A 16,050-nucleotide genomic window follows, 5' to 3' on the forward strand; every position below is an offset into this window, starting at 1 on the left:
AGGCACTAAGCGCCAAATCCATAGAAGCGGAGGTCTTCTCTGGATTTGGTGCTTAGGCGTAACTAAGCTGCAGAAAGGCCTTGTAGACATAGTAGCAAGGGGTAAGATAAAGGCACTGAACAGCACAACCAAGCAACTGGCATTATGTACAGGAACAATTGCACAGTGTATGGGCTAGGTCCTCTTAAGTCCAGAAAGTCACGAAGGATAACAACTCCAGGCAGACAGGCAGGTACTGACCAGCCAACCAGGCAATTGTGGCAGTAGACAAAAGGACCAAAAGACAACAGTGGTGATAGATGTAGTGGTGCCAAGGGACAGCAGCATAGATAAAGGAGTATGAGAAGCTAAAGAAGTACCACAGTCTGAAGGGTTCCACCACAAATCCGCAGTAGACTAAAGCGCGCTCGATGAAAGCGCGTATGTGACGTCATCACAGCGCGACGAAAACGGCATGCTGTGAGCAGTAAATTTAAAATTAATGCAAAAACTTTACCCTAACCCCCCCAAACCTAACCCTAAGCCTAACCCTAAACCTAACGCTAAACCTAACGCTAACCCTTAACCTAACCCTAAACCTACCCCTAACCCTTAACCTAACCCTAAACCTAACCCTTACCTTTATGTGAATCGGCTTGCTTTAATTTTATTTTAATTTTATTTTAATTTATTTTTAATTTTATTTGTCGCGCTGCTGATGACGTCACGTACGCGCTTTGATCGGGCGCGCTTTAGTGGACCGCGGTTTTGACGGGTCACGGTCTGAAGGAGGTACTAGAGTGGATGTACAAAGTTAAGGCCAAAGTAGTCCCTGTGATGGTACGAATTCTCAGGGCTTCAATTCCTAAACTGAGAGAGTGGTGCCAACAGATCCCCAGGAATAACACCAGAACTATGAAGTACTAGGAAAAGCTAAGATGTCATTCCAGGCCTCTGGTAGAGGACAGGAGAAGAGAATTTTATTTACATATATATTAATGCTCCTAGCAGATACAATCTCATTTTAGAAATTTTCACTGGCCCATCAGATGAAAAAACATCCCTTAAAGGGATGTTTCAGCCTTCATAATGTCTGCAGAAATTATCTGTGCTATTGGATCAAGGTCTTGAATGGGCAGTTATGACTAATATAACAAATGATTGTGGTTTTGACTACAGAGATTATATCAGTATTACCGGCAAGAATAATTCATGAACCAAAGCATTTTTAAAATATTTGATATAACACTTCCAATATTTCTTTTCTTTCACAGTTACAAAAAAAGGGGCAGCAATCCCAATTTTTGCAAAGCCGAAACTTAAAATGCATAGCCTTATGTGAAGGTAAGCATTTGGGGGTGGGGGTGGGTGGGGCGGATAACTCAATTATATTTGATTTCCTTGCAGTTATCTTGAACTACATAAAAAGTAATCTGTTGATTTTGCTGATTTTAGCTGACTTGTTTTAAAACACACATTTTTTAATTGTAGTTGATTGTATGTTTATGTATAACTTATTCTAGGTTTGCAATCTTTTATTTATACTTGTGTTTTTGTATATCTGCTACATTCTACATACCATGAAAAGAAGAAAGGAAAATGCAGGACAGAAAGTAGAAGTGGAATTAGGGAAATGTTTACAGCAATGTTTGATCTAACCAGGAAGGTCAGGCACAGTATCAAAGAGGTGCTCATACGGACATTATTAACGTGCTCTTTAACATGTTATTGCTTTCTTTTAATATATTGCCTCAATATTTTGCCCTGTTCTGCCCATCATGCTTTTAAGGATTCATAGAAAATGATAATACAGGTAGTCTTCATGTTACAACTGCAATTGAGCCCAGAATAATGGTCATTGGTTGCTGCAGTCATTAATCTGTAACTGGACCTGACTTTACATCATTTGTTTGCATTGGTCATTAAGCAAACCCCCCGTTCATTAAGCAAAGTACTTATACCCAATGGGCATTTTTTTGCTGGAAACGGGACAAAAATGTCAGAAACTAAAACAATACATTGAAAATTGTGGTCATGCAACTTTGGGATGCTGCAGATAGCTATAATGTTGAGCCAATTACCATCTTTACCGAGTGACCAAAGTGACCACAGGCCAGCAGAGGGACGTTGCAATATAGAATGGAATGGAATAGAATAGAATAGAATAGAATAGAATTCTTCATTGGCCAAGTGTGACTGGACACACATGGATTTTGTCTTTGGTGCATATGCTCTCAGTGTACATAAAAATATATTCGTCACAAATCATAAGGTACAACACTTAATGATAGTCATAGGGTGCAAGTAAGCAATCAAATCATGCAAGGAAACAATATAAATAGTCAGGATACAAGCAACAAATAACAGTCCTGCAGTTATAAGTGGGAGCAGAAGTGTGATAGGAATGATGAGAAGATTAATAGTAATAGTAATGGTAATGCAGCCTTAGTAAATAGTTTGACAGTGTTTAGGGAATTATTTGTTTAGCAGAGTGATGGCATTCGTGGAAAAAACTGTTCCTGTGTCTAGTTCTGGTGTGCAGTGCTCTATAGCGTCATTTTGAGGGTAGGAGTTGAAACGATTTATGTCCAGGATGTGAGGAGTCCTCTTTTTGACTCGTGCAGTATACAGGTCCTCAGTGGAACAGCTTTTTTCGGGAGGGTCTATTGTATCTCCGACCAGCCGTAAGTCGAGAAGTGTCTGCAATCAGAAACTTGAAACACATATTGTGACCCATGAAAAGAGACTGAAGGATTGGGGGTTTCTGAGCCACCAGAACTGAAAGTCGGTTAAATAGCTTTTTTCCAAATACCTAAAAGGATGTCTCACACACACAAAAATCAAACTCATTCCAGAAGGCATTCCATTCCAGAATGCAGGACATGGAATAAATGCAAGGAAGCAGATACTAATTGAAAATCTTTTTTTTTTAAAGAAAAAAAAAACCATCATAACAGCAAGTTCCCCAGAGTCTTGACTCAGTTTCTTCAAGCAGAATCCTACAAAGCTTTGATTTCAGTTCTTGCACTAAGCTGATGATTGGACTATGTTGCCCTTCCACCTCTCCAATTCTACAGTGGATCCTTCCGGATCTATGATTCTGTAACGGATTAATTTTAATTACTTTCTTTATGATATTTTAATCATTAGGCAAGACTTACGTTAAAGACTTGATTATTTCACAGGAAATAATACTGTGTTCAGTAACCTATCCAGTTGTTAGTTTTGAGGTCTCCAGCATGGTACATCTGGGCATTAATGGAAACATTAATGCTTGATTTCTTCCATGCCATCTGCCTGTCCTCATTTGTTGCTGTTTATTTAATTAAAAATAATAACTGGACGGCTGGCTTGCATCCTGCAGAGTATCCTTCCTATTTTTAATTCCAATGATTTTCTCTGAAACTATAGAGACCCACTGATATTCTGAGACAATAAAAATAACGACCCTTTAGAGTTAGGTGCTTTTTGTCATTGGTTAATTATTTTCATTGTGATATATAGCATTAATAATAATAACAACTTCCTCAAATCAACTCCTATGGATTATCTAAATATTTATTTACAGTTGTTTTTAATCAATAGTGGTTTATCACTCTTTTCTTTTTTCACCTTCCCAGCCTAGTCTGTTGCTGTGGTATTTCCTAGTGGTCTCCAAACTGAGCAGTGATCAGTTCTGTTCCTGCTTAGCTTTTTTGAGATTAATTCAGGTCTGCTACGTATTGCCATTGTTGCTCTTATTATTGTTGTGACCGAGTCAGTGTAGAGTCTTTGTGACTGCATGGACAATACCCTGCAGTTTTTTTGGCAGGATTTTAGAAGTGGTTTGTCTTAGCCTTATTCCTAGGGTTGGCAGAGAGTGACTGGCCCAAGGTGACTCAGCTAGCTTTGTTCCTCAAATGGGCTTAGAACTTATTGTTTTCCAGTTTTCAGTCTGGTGCCTTAAATCATTACACCAGGCAGGCTTTTTACATGATGTAATTAAGCTAGTGATAAATTACATTGGCCTTTAATGTTGATGTTTACAAAGTTGACATTCACCCATAAGAGTCTTGGCTGCAATTAATAAAGTCGATGAAAGACAGATTCTGATAATCAGCCCGCTTATTAGAATTTAGAATACGTTTTATTTTGAGTGCATCAAATCATCAAATATTAACCATTCCCCCAAATCCCTCTCTTTCTTTTAGTGATAACTTCACCGGATCTGCACAAACATGGGGAGATATGGGTAGTTCCCAACACTGATCATGTGTGTACGAGATTCTTCTTTGTGTACGTACTGCGGTCTTTCAGTTGAATTTATTTTTACTGAATTGAAGTTTATTTGTTATGCTAAAACATACAGAGTGCTATCTGGTTTTCGTTCTACTCTAACTAGCCACATTGCCTTCCATTTAAAAACTTTTTGCCTACAAAAAAAAAACACTAGCCAATTTCTTTCATGGAGCCAATTGTGTATTTAGAAAAAATTAACCTAAAGAAATGTTTCTGGTTTGACTGAACAAAAGTCCAATCTGAAATTTGAGTCCCTCCCCCCCCCACACACACCTGGTAAAACACCAAATAACCATAACTACAAAATAAGAGATATTTCCATGTATTGAATTGAAGTCCATTTGAATGGAAAATGGTACACAAAATGTTAGTTAGGTTCTCCTTTATATTTTGATTCTTCAAAAGGATGAAATTACTTGTAATTTTTAATGATTAAGATACTGACTTAGATCAAGGGGGTTCCCTCTTCGTGTTCTTATTTAAATGTGAACCTCAGTTGCTCTTTCATTCTCTCTCTGCTAACATATTTTGCAAGGTTACTGTACTGAGGATATGCTTGTGCAAGCTGCTCTGAGCTCTCAGGTTTATGGTAGGATTAAAAATGCTAATGGTAATACAAGATCCCAAGAGTGCATCTAAATTTGATGTATGGCTCTGCTAGGAATCTTCCAGTCCCCCCAAACTTTTAATTAAACTTTCTCAAAAGAATCAATTATTTCAGAAACTTTTCAATAGTTTTCAATCGACATGGCTACCAGTAATTATCTTTCTTGGCAATATTAAATACAGAATATTTTTTCAGTGAATATGGAATGGGACAAAATATGGACCAATAGAACCCAGTCAGAACTAAAATAGCAATTCAATAACAATAACAACTACAACAACTAAAATATCAATTATCTGCATTTTGCACAAGTCCCTTGGAAGTTTAATACATTTTGAAAGAAGTGCCCAGGGATTAAAAATTTAAATATCCATATATTTACAATAAAGTACATAGAATAATGTCAGTTAGTAGTGTTTAGTCTAGTCGCTTGCTCGTGTTCATGTCAGAAGCAACTAAGGCTCTTCCAGATTAAAAGTGACATCTCCATTGCCCGGGGATGCCCAGTTGGGGGCTCCTTTCAGATCCCCATTAATGTGCCCACTGAAGTGGTACCTATCTATCTACTTGCAATCACATGTTTTCAAACTGCTAGGTCGGCAGGAGCTCACCCCGCCATATAGCAGCACTTGGATCCTGAATGTTTGTCCACCCAGTATGCTAACCACCTGAGCTTCCTCGCTCCTATTAGTCCAGAGATAGATTAATATTTCTCTTTAAGGAGAAAAAAGTTTATCATCATATGCTGTTAAAACATACATTGTTATTCTAATCTTCTTCTATCTTCCTGGTTAATACCAATGACAATCAAAGATCTCAATAGAATCATACTGGCCAGGAAGCAACAGAGAGAAACCTAGGAAATATCTCCAGTAACATAAACCAGCTTGATAGAAAACTATAAGTCTATAAGAACTGGCTAGCCCGTCAGGCCTGGGGACAAGGATAGCCGCCCCTCCCGAATGATGAATGTATGTTGCTTATTACTTTTATTATATGTGTCTATGTCATTGTTTGTGTTCCCCCTCCCTGATTTTATGTGAGCCGCCCTGAGTCCCCTCAGGGAAAAGGGCGGCCTACAAATGTTAATAAAATCTAAAAATCTAAATCTAAATCTATAAAGATACTCCATTGGTACTAGAACTGTTACTCCACCATTGCTTCATTATCAAGGCAAGAATAAATGGCACAGCCTTTGTGATAACTGCTGATAGTTTCTGCCTGTAATCAGCTTCTTCATGGTATCCTGATAAAACCTGCAGGCTGTACTGCAACGTTCTATGTGTGACAAACATTTGTGATGTAATTGTTCTGACCTAAGCTTCTTGATAAAGCATAAATCACACGCTTAGTCCCCAAAACCCTATTTTATTTAAACGGCTGTGAATTATGGTCATTCACAGCCCATAATGATTTACAAACAGTCTGTGAAGAGTCCAATAGATGTCTGCCACAGTCTTTCAGGGTGATGCTGATAAGCACCCACCTTTATCTCCCTTGAAACACTGCCAGAGACCTAATTGCCAATTCGTTTTGCAAGGCCAAGCGAAACACAGAGTCAAACAGAGCTTCTCAGAGTTTGAACTGATCAGAATGAACAAATTGCTTCCTTCAAAGGCTCACGTCCATTTGCACCTCTTTTATGTCTTTTGGGAGAGGCCAATCATCTCCAAGCCTTACTCCTGAGTCGCCCCTTTTGTCTGAACTGTTCTTGCCTTCTGGCAGCTCTGCCGCATGTGCACACTGAGAACAGGCTCACACTGTTTTTTTGTCTCACTGATGTCAGACTCCAGAGGCAACACATCACTACCAGATGGCCTTGGCCCCCTCTCTGCTTACGACGTAGAGTCCTCATCCGAGCCTTCCTCATACTCCAGGACTGCCCCATGTTTCTCCCCAAGGTTCTCACTGTCTGACTCTGCTGCCAGCTCCACCGGCAGACCACAACAGTAATAATACCTTGCTTCTCTGTTTTCCAGTTTCATCAATAGTTACAAGTAGAAATCTGATGTTACATCTTCTCTTCGCTAATAGAAGATAGCAAAAATAAAAGCTACGTGCAGAAAGGATGAAATTTGAATTTGTCTATCGTACTTTGGATGAGTTCAAAATATTAAATGCTTTTTTCTATGTATTTTCTGTTTTTTGTTTAGCTATGAAGATGGCCAAGTAGGTGATACAAGCATAAACACTCAAGAGCCAAGCATCCATAAAGAGATCCTCCGAGTCATTGGTAATCAAACTGCTACTGGTTGAAAGGACCTCTTAATTGCTTCTTGTGTTTTGGGAGCCTTCCTCAGTCTCAAAGCTGGATTTTGAACTGAAGAAGACATAGTGTAAAAAACATATTTCTTTTTTTTCCTGAACAAGTTAACCCTTTGAATACTTTTTTCTTACTTAGTATTTCTTATCACAAAAGTTTATGAATATGTATATATATATATATATATATATATATATATATATATATATATATATATATATATATATATATATATATATATATATATATATATATATATATATATATATATATATATATATATCCCAAAAGTAGGGAGATATGTTGATACAATGCAGATGATAATTGAACAGAAATTTTGATTGTTCACAATAAACATACTTTGAAAAGGAGTTTTGTGCTGCTATTTTTATATTAAAGATTAGAATTGGATCATTTTACTATTATATACTATTATATATCACACATTTATTTCTAAATGTGTGATGACTACAGAAAGGCATCTACTTCTTTTTAAAAAGTGGGATCCTCCAGAAAGGGAATTACTGAAATATTTGCATTTTAATACACCATAGTAATTAGTTGCTTGAAATTTAATAAACAAGATGGAAAGGTTAGTCATAATTTATTTATTTTGGATGTACAATCTTTTCAATTTCACTGTACACACCTCAACGGTAAAAATCACATTGATCATATTTGCAGAACTGTTTCACATGAAACATGTAGTTCAGTGGTGAGATTCAAAAAATTATACTACCGGTTCTGTGGGCGTGGCGTGGATTGGTGGGCATGGATTTGTGGGTGTGGCATGGGAAGGATACTGCAAAATCCCCATTCCCTTCCCACCCCACTAACCTGCTTTTCAGCTCCGTTCTCCTGTTCAGGGCAACAAAAAAAGATCGGCTGGAAGGCAGCGGGGGCGGGGCCAGCCTATTTGCCAATTCTCCGAACTACTCAAACTTTCCGCTATCGGTTCTCCAGAACCTGTTAGAACTGGCTGAATACCACCTCTGATGTAGTTTGTGCATATATTTCTACAGTGGGGTAGCTAATGAGCCTTGGATATAGGCCTCTTTTCCCACCATTTTTTAATCTCTGTGTGAACTAGACCCACACATACACAGAGTATCTTGTACTGATACTGTATTGCATTTCTCAGGATACAAAACAATTTGTGACTACTTGCAACTATCTTGATACACAAAGAAGAATCTATGCCCAAGAAAGGCCCAGGGCTACTCCTCATTGCATACAACACATGGACTTCTGCAGAATGTGAGAAACAGTATATAACTTCTATCACATGAAGAGCTGAGTTTGCTGTCTTCTTGTCACTGAATTGGATAAAACAATCACACCTAAAGGCCAACCCCACAAGATGGTGAACATCTGTTCTCATTCATCCTGAGGGTTGATGTTCTTATTATCTATTTTGTTTTGACACCCGTGAACTATCAGTGATTCTTATCTACAAAGTTTTAGCATAATGGGAAACAAAATGAAAGTTTTCCTAATGCAAATAAGAAACCCAGTGGCTGATAACAATATAAATGTTGCCTAATGAAACAGTTCTAAAACGTCTTTCATCTGATAAACCCTGTAATAATTAGTTGGGAAATCTGTAAGGAGAGATTTCTTTGAAGTGTCATTGCCATTCAGTTTCTTTTTCCTTTCTTCTTTTTTTTTTTTTTAAAAAAGACAGGGTTAATTTAACATATTTAAATTTTAAGTGACTTAAAATTAGAGTAAACCTCTATCCAGTGGAATAAATAGGACAGGCTCCTCAATTGACTGATACCCTGGAAACAGTTATTTTCCAATATGTGTTCTAATGTTTTTTTAAAAAATATCAGTCAAATAAAAGGAGCATTTAGACAGGAAGATAGCAAGTTTGCTGATTCAGTTGAGGTTTACAGTAATTGTTGAGGGAACAAGATGAGCATAACTATTGTAGCAGAAACTATGCAAATTACAGGTGGTCCTTGGTTAACATCCATTCCCTCTAATTTTTAGAAAAAAGGAGAGGAAAAAATTGCAGACTATAGGTACTACTACTAGCACTACTCAGGTGACCCTGAGGACACAGGTAAACCTCCAAGTGCTTCAATAGCCCTCTAAAAGGATGCACATGACCAGCTGTCTGGAAGCAATATAAATCCTTCCATTCCCCGCTATCCTGTCAGAGCTGAAGAAGCTTCTTGGATGAAAAGTGAAATGTCTTCAGAGAAAAAAATAAGAAAGTCCAGTTGAAAAGTCCTGAAAAAGCACTTTTGGGATAAGTGCTACAACCATACTTGGCAGGATCAAGCAATCTCATAGGCTAAAGATACAATGGAAGAAATTAGCTGGCAACAGATTATTTATTTCATCGTTTAGCCATTACTACTTCCAATAGTAGACTATTGGCAAAATTCTCATAACAGATTAAAACAATACAAAATATAGATAATAATAAGGTCAGGGTTCCAAGTAATAGATCCATTGCAAGCAAAAACTCTGAGGCAGGTAGATGAATTCCTCAAAGAATAGCTTTATTGGAAATATCATATTGGCACATATCGTGACAACCAACTCTGAGAGGTCCCTTGGTTTTCACCTAATTAAAAGTAAAAGTTTTCCTCTCAACCAGAAACAATCAGTCCCATGACCCAACCATGGGAGCGTCTACTGGTCTGATGACATCACTCCTTCCTCCAGCCAGGTGTAAGAATGTCCATGTTCCCAGAAGAAAGTATTTTATTATGACTACACCACCCCAGATATCTCTCATCCCTCCTCCCTATCCCTTGCTCCAGTGTGGCAGCACTGAAGCCTCAAAATGGCTTCAACCAGATCATCTTCAGGGTTGACAAATAAGATTTAGATTTATAGATTTATAGATTTATTATAATTTATAGGCCGCCCTTTTCCCTGAGGGGACTCAGGGCGGCTTACAAAAACACGGGAAAGGGGGTATGGGGTATATAAATAAGACATATTGATGCACCACATAAACCATCTGCCATATAAACAATCACTGAAGAAGGGCCACTTTCCTTCAATCTGCAAGGGCTTCCTGGAACACACAGATCATGATGGCATTTCAAAAGTGAGAACCTTACATTATCTCAGTTGATCTGCAACAGGGTTGTGTTTGACCTCCAGGAGGGCCAGGGTGTGTGTGGCCATCTCATCACTCATGTTGGGGCAGGGGTGGGTTCCTGCCAGTTCTAACCTCTTCTATAGAAGAGGTTCCACAAATCTACAGTGCTGTTTGGAACTGGTTCCAGCTCCCTCCCCCTGCCCGTCTGCACATCATCAAGATGAAGAGCGAGAGGAGGAATTCTGAAGTCCACAAGTCTTAAAGCTGTCAAGTTTGAACACCCCTGGGTTTTTTTTTCTAAAGGGTTAGGGGTGCAAGGGTCTTGTAACTTGACAGCTTTAAGACTTGCGTGCTGAGCCAACATTTTGGTTGCTAAGCAAGAGCATTGTTAAGTGAGTTTCACCATATTTTACAAGTTGGCCACACCCACCTGGTCACATGGCCAGCAAGCCATTCCCACAAAGCAGGCCACACCTACAGAAGAGCTAAAAAAAATTGAAACCCACCACTGTGTTGGGGGCACCTGTGTTAGCCCTGGCAGGGTTGGAATCCTGTGGATGGCCCTCCCGAGCTCCATTTTCACTGGCAGAGTCACTGCAGACTGGTCCTTCGCTATTTCAAGAGTGACCCTGTGGGCCAGATCTAAGCACCTCACAGGCCAGATGCGGTCTGCGAGCCTTGAGTTTGACACCCCTGGTCTAGGACAAAACACCATTCTAGTTCATTGTTAAAATGTGCCTTCTATATATAACTTGTCCCTCCGGAGCAAACATAATATGCTTCCTTATGCCTCTGCTATACATTTTATACCATCATAATGCTTTTATGCTGTGGACCAGATTCCAGACTGTGTCCTATTTATGGACATTCCAAAAGCATTTACTTTGTGATAGAAAAAAGATGGCCAGTAGATTTGATGATCCAGGAAGACAATACTTCCGTTCCCATCACCAGAAGCTAACATTTTTCTCTGACCTGTGCCAGTGCTGCATTACATATTGCAGCTTCTGTGTCCCACTTTCCAGTTTTGTACAACATGGCCAAGTTTGAAGACTAATAAACTGTACAGAAAACTTCAATTGCTCTTCTCCCATAGTTTACACGTTACACGTAGATTATCTATGTCTGTGTACAAGACAAATAGAAATGGAAATCTGGAGCAAATTTGCAAAGGGACTTTAAAACATCTAGGGAGTTTATTTTATTTTTTTTTTGCCAAAGGTAAGAAGGATTGGAAGTATCCTTCAGGCTTAAATGCTTTCTGCAATTTCATGTCAGGCATAAATTCAAGGCGGACAGCACCTCCACTGGGAAGGAAATTTTATTGAATTTGCACTTGTCATTCAGCATATTTAAACTGCAGGAGCCATGGAAATTATGACAAATCTGCTGGCATTTTTAGAATGTTATAGAGCTTTTATCATTTACTATATGCATCAATGTTTCTCAACCCTGGGAACTTTAAGCTGGGGAATTCTGGGACTTGAAGTTTGTATAGCTTAAAATTGCTGCTGTAGATTCTATTTCAAAACGAGAATCTGCTTATGAGAAATTCATACCTGGATGGCCATTATAAAGTGGTTGATGCTTCTGTGTTGTCAATAGCCCAGTACATTCAGCATTTAAATTGCAAACTGTTCCTAATATGATATTTAGTACTAGGTTTGTTATGCGTCTATACCAGTGATGACTAACCTTTTTGCCATCGTGTGCCAAAAGCGGGGGGAGCACGGGTGGGGGGGATCGTGTGCACCTGTGCGCACACCCATAATTTTATGTGCCCTTCCCCTGCATATGCGCATGTCCCCCGTGCGTGTATGTGTGCGACATCCCACCCTCCCCCCACTTTTGGCATATGATGGCACAGTGGACCTGGTTTTTGCCCTCCCCAGACTCAAGAGGTTTTCTAGGAGTCTGGGAAGGGTGAAAATGGCCTCCCCTGCCCCGCCTGGAGGCGTTCTGGAGGCTGGAAATGGCCTTTTTTCCTACTTCCAGTTTGCGTGTTAGGCTGTTTTTCTCCCTCCGGAGGCTTCTGGAGGGTGAAAAACAGCCCAACATGCAAATTGGAAGTTCGGGAATGGACTTCCGGATTGCCTGTGGGGCTATTTTACTCCCTCCGGAAGCTTCAGGGAAGCCTCTGGAGGGCAAAAAATGCCCAAAAATGAAGGCCGAAATCAACTGGCCAGCGCATGCATGCACACTGGAGCTGATAGGGCAATGCCTCATGTGCCTAAAAAATGGCTCCACATGCCACCTGTGGCACACGTGCCATAGATTCGCCATCAAGGTTCTATGCAAAAATTGAAACATTTTTCTTCCTCCCATTGTAACTCCATTGCCACTTGTTCAATAAAGATTACAACTTGGAAGTCCTTCAAAAATCTGTTTCGACGATTCCATAAGCTGCTGGTGCATTTATTGATCTGTTACACTTCTCTTGCCATAACATATCTCATAATGCACAACACGAAATTGCTTTTTTCTACATGTGGAAAATAATTCTCTACTAAGAAGGCCATGCTCAGTCAGCTGGATCCGTGCTGAGATGATACACTTGTGAGATGACTGAAATACATATAGCAAATGGATTGAAGCATTCTTCTAGCATCGTTGTGGAGCAGAGGGGCAACTCCTATTAGTTTAAAAGCTGACTAAAGCTATAATAATAATCAGAATAGAGCTGGAAGGGAAGGGAAGCTGTTCCACTGGTTAATTGCTTTGGGTGAAATGTCAATGCCATGCTCCAAGACTGAGTGAAACTAGTGGCTCTTCAGAGTTTTCAGAAGGCATGAGAAGAAAAGTTTAAGATGCCAAATTTCACCCCTTTTCTCTTTCTCCAGTACAAAGAAACAGAATAACAGAGTTGGAAGGGGCCTTATAGGTCATTAAGTCCAATCCCCTGCTTAAACCAGGGGTCTGCAACCTTAAACACTCAAAGAGCCATTTGAATCTGTTTCACATAGGAAAAAAAAACATCAGGAACCACAAAACCTGGGTGAATGACCAACTTGATGTCACTCACTCCCACTCAGCCACATGACAAACACACCCCAGCCATGCATACCCAGGTTTTGTGGCTCCTGGTATTTTCCTTTCTGTGGGAAACAGGTACCTACCTACCTACCTATCTACCTCTCCCTTCCCTCCCTCTCCCTCCCTCCCTCCCCCCCCTCTCTCTCTCATTGCTGTGAGTTGCTGACACCCACCCTATACAATTTCTGGCAAGCGGCTGTCCAGTCTCCTCTTGAAAGCCTCCAGTGATGAAGTTCCCACAACTTCTGAAGGCAAGCTGTAACATTGGTTGATTGTTCTCACTGTCAGAAAATTTCTCCTTATTTCTAAGTTAAATGTCTCCTTGATCAGTTTTCATCCATTGTTCCTTGTCTGGCCCTCAGGTGCTTTGGAAAATGGGTTGTCGCCCTCCTCTCTATGACAGCCCTTCAAATATTGTAACACTACTATCATGTCACCCCTGGTCCTTCTCTTCACTAGACTAGTCATGCCCAGTTCTTGCCACCATTCTTCATAAGTTTTAGCCTCCAGATCCCTAATCTTCTTGGTTGCTCTTTTTTGCACTCTTTCTAGAGTCTCAACATCTTTTTATAATGTGGGGTGACCAGAACTGGATGCAGTATTCTAGGTGTGGTCTTACTAAGGCTTTATAGAGCATACCTCATGTGATCTTTATTCAATCCCTCTGTTAAGGCAATTTAGGATTGCATTGGCTTTTTTTGGCTGCTGCTGCACACACAAACAGCTCAAGTTGTTGATCCTATGCAATATGGAAGACACCAGAGGACACAAAAATCACATTTTTTTCTTCCTTTGTTCTAGATGAAAAACCGTCTGATATTTGGACTGCCATTCTGCACTTGGTACAACTTACCAGTGAGTAAATCCAAATTGACCAGCTCTAGTCCAAATCTAAGCAGATGGAGAAAGTGGCTTATATCTGAAGAATACGCATTCAGGGCTAGGTTGCCTTACAATGATCTGTTTGGGTAAGCAAATAGTCCAGCCCTGGTTGAATGATTTTAATGGGCCTTTTAAATAGTGTATTTGAACTGACTTCCTGGTCATGAAGTACATGCAAAGACTTCTGAAAATAGTACTGAATTGTATAGTGCTATTTTCAGATGTTTATCCTTGCTTGCTTAGCTGGCATCTCTGACCTTTCTTAAATTAGGAGTCTTTCCAGTGCTTACTACTATGACATAATATCATCCTAAAAAAGACCTACTGCATTTGTATTGCAAAAATCTGAACAGTCACCACATGAAAACAAATAATTAAAAGAGGTTTTCCATAACCTTTTGCTGCCAGGTCATTATGAATTTCAGTTTTTCTACAGCCTAGATTTGGTAGACCTATCTAAATGCAGAAGTAAGCATTTTTTAAAATTCATTACCAAAGCCTTTCCCGCAACTCCATAAGTCTTTTCAAAAAAAATCTGTAACATTTAGATCCTAAAAAGCTGGCTTCTATGTACCCGAATGTACAGCCTAAATGTTGGAGATGTGGTTCTCTCGATGCTACATATTTTCATATATGGTGGACTTGTCAAAAGGTTAAGGCATTTTGGATAAAAATGTGGTGGATTATGCAAAATATTTTTAAAAGAAGGATAAAGTTTACTCCTCAGTTATTTTTACTAGGTATATGTACTGACTTTACAGCGGTAGAGACTAATTTGGTTCTGCACTTAATAACGGCAGCAAGACTGTTGGTGGCGCAATACTGGAAGAAGGAAGACTTGCCTACAACTCAAGAATGGACATTGAAAGTTACAAACCTAGCCAAGATATATCTTAAAGACCATTCAAATGAGAGATATAAACGAGACTGGAAAAAATGGATTGACTATATACAAAACAAATACGGGACTAAGAAATTACAGATAGCCTATGTTTAAGATTAGGAATAATCTAAACTGCTTAAAGTTAGTGCAACAGGAAGAAGCTGAGTTTAATGCAGAGATGTTATTAACTTCTTTTTTTTATTTCCTTTGTCTTAATATATTTTAGACTGTATTTGTTAAAAAGCTATACGGGCTCTGGGAAGTCGGGGGGGGGGGGAAATGGAGGTGGGGTGTTAGGGGGGAGGGGGGAGGGGGATATATAGTATGTGTTAGATTTTAAAGTAACGCGACTGCACTTGTATACTGTTGCTCTTTAATTTCACTGTAAAAATAGGACAAGCTGAATATATTAATAGATAGTAGAAATACACCGAAGAGAGGAGTAGAGGGATAGAAGAAAGAGGGGGAAAGAGGGTGGGAGAGAGGATGGGAGGGAGGGTGAGAAGGAAGGGAGGGAGTGTACTGGGAGAGAGGAGTGGTAGAGGGGGAGGGGAAGTAGGGTAGAGGGGAATGTTGGAGGGAAGATGGAAAGTTGGAGGGGGACGAAAGAAAGGGTGTATGGAGGGTCGAAGAGGTACATTGGGTTTCTATTTTGGGGGGTATTGTTGACAAGAGGAATGGCTGTGTTTATTGTTTAATGTTATATGGCCCCGGTTATGCACAGTATATATGTTACTGTACAAATTGAAAATGGAAAATAAAAAAACATTTCCAAAAAAAAAAAAATTCTGTAACATAATTTTTACAGTAAGAATAGCAAATAAAAGCAAGTAAACTATATTAATGGTGTTTCACTAACTATATTAAACCCAAGTTATGTTTAGCTTCAGTTTACATTTGGAGTGCAGCTTTCAACATGCAATTTTAAGGTCAACCGTAGCCTTTAGCGAGGCAAAATTGTCAGTCCCTGCTCTAAATATATTTGCTTAAAATTATCTATTAATTGCAGGACTGTTCCAAGGTTGGTGGTTTTCACACTTTGACATGGTTTGTAAACTTTC

At 39.3% G+C, this 16,050-nt stretch overlaps 1 protein-coding gene across 2 annotated transcripts in view; it reads left to right on the plus strand.

Annotated features, from left to right (window-relative positions):
• Positions 1-7,302, plus strand: part of PARP8 (poly(ADP-ribose) polymerase family member 8) — a 204,965-nt gene extending 197,663 nt beyond the window's left edge. For both annotated transcript variants that reach the window (XM_087715477.1, XM_087715478.1), the window contains exons 24-26: positions 1,254-1,323; positions 4,170-4,254; positions 7,018-7,302. In XM_087715477.1, coding sequence (XP_087571603.1) covers positions 1,254-1,323; positions 4,170-4,254; positions 7,018-7,120 — 258 coding nt within the window. In that variant the 3' untranslated portion in view covers positions 7,121-7,302. The remainder of the gene's footprint in view (positions 1-1,253; positions 1,324-4,169; positions 4,255-7,017) is intronic.
• The last annotated feature ends 8,748 nt before the right edge of the window (positions 7,303-16,050 follow it).

This window comes from Thamnophis sirtalis, unplaced genomic scaffold (genome assembly GCF_051295495.1).
Source record: "Thamnophis sirtalis isolate CommonGarterSnake01/CBP01778 unplaced genomic scaffold, rThaSir2_p1.2 scaffold_5, whole genome shotgun sequence".
Lineage (NCBI taxonomy): Eukaryota > Metazoa > Chordata > Lepidosauria > Squamata > Natricidae > Thamnophis > Thamnophis sirtalis.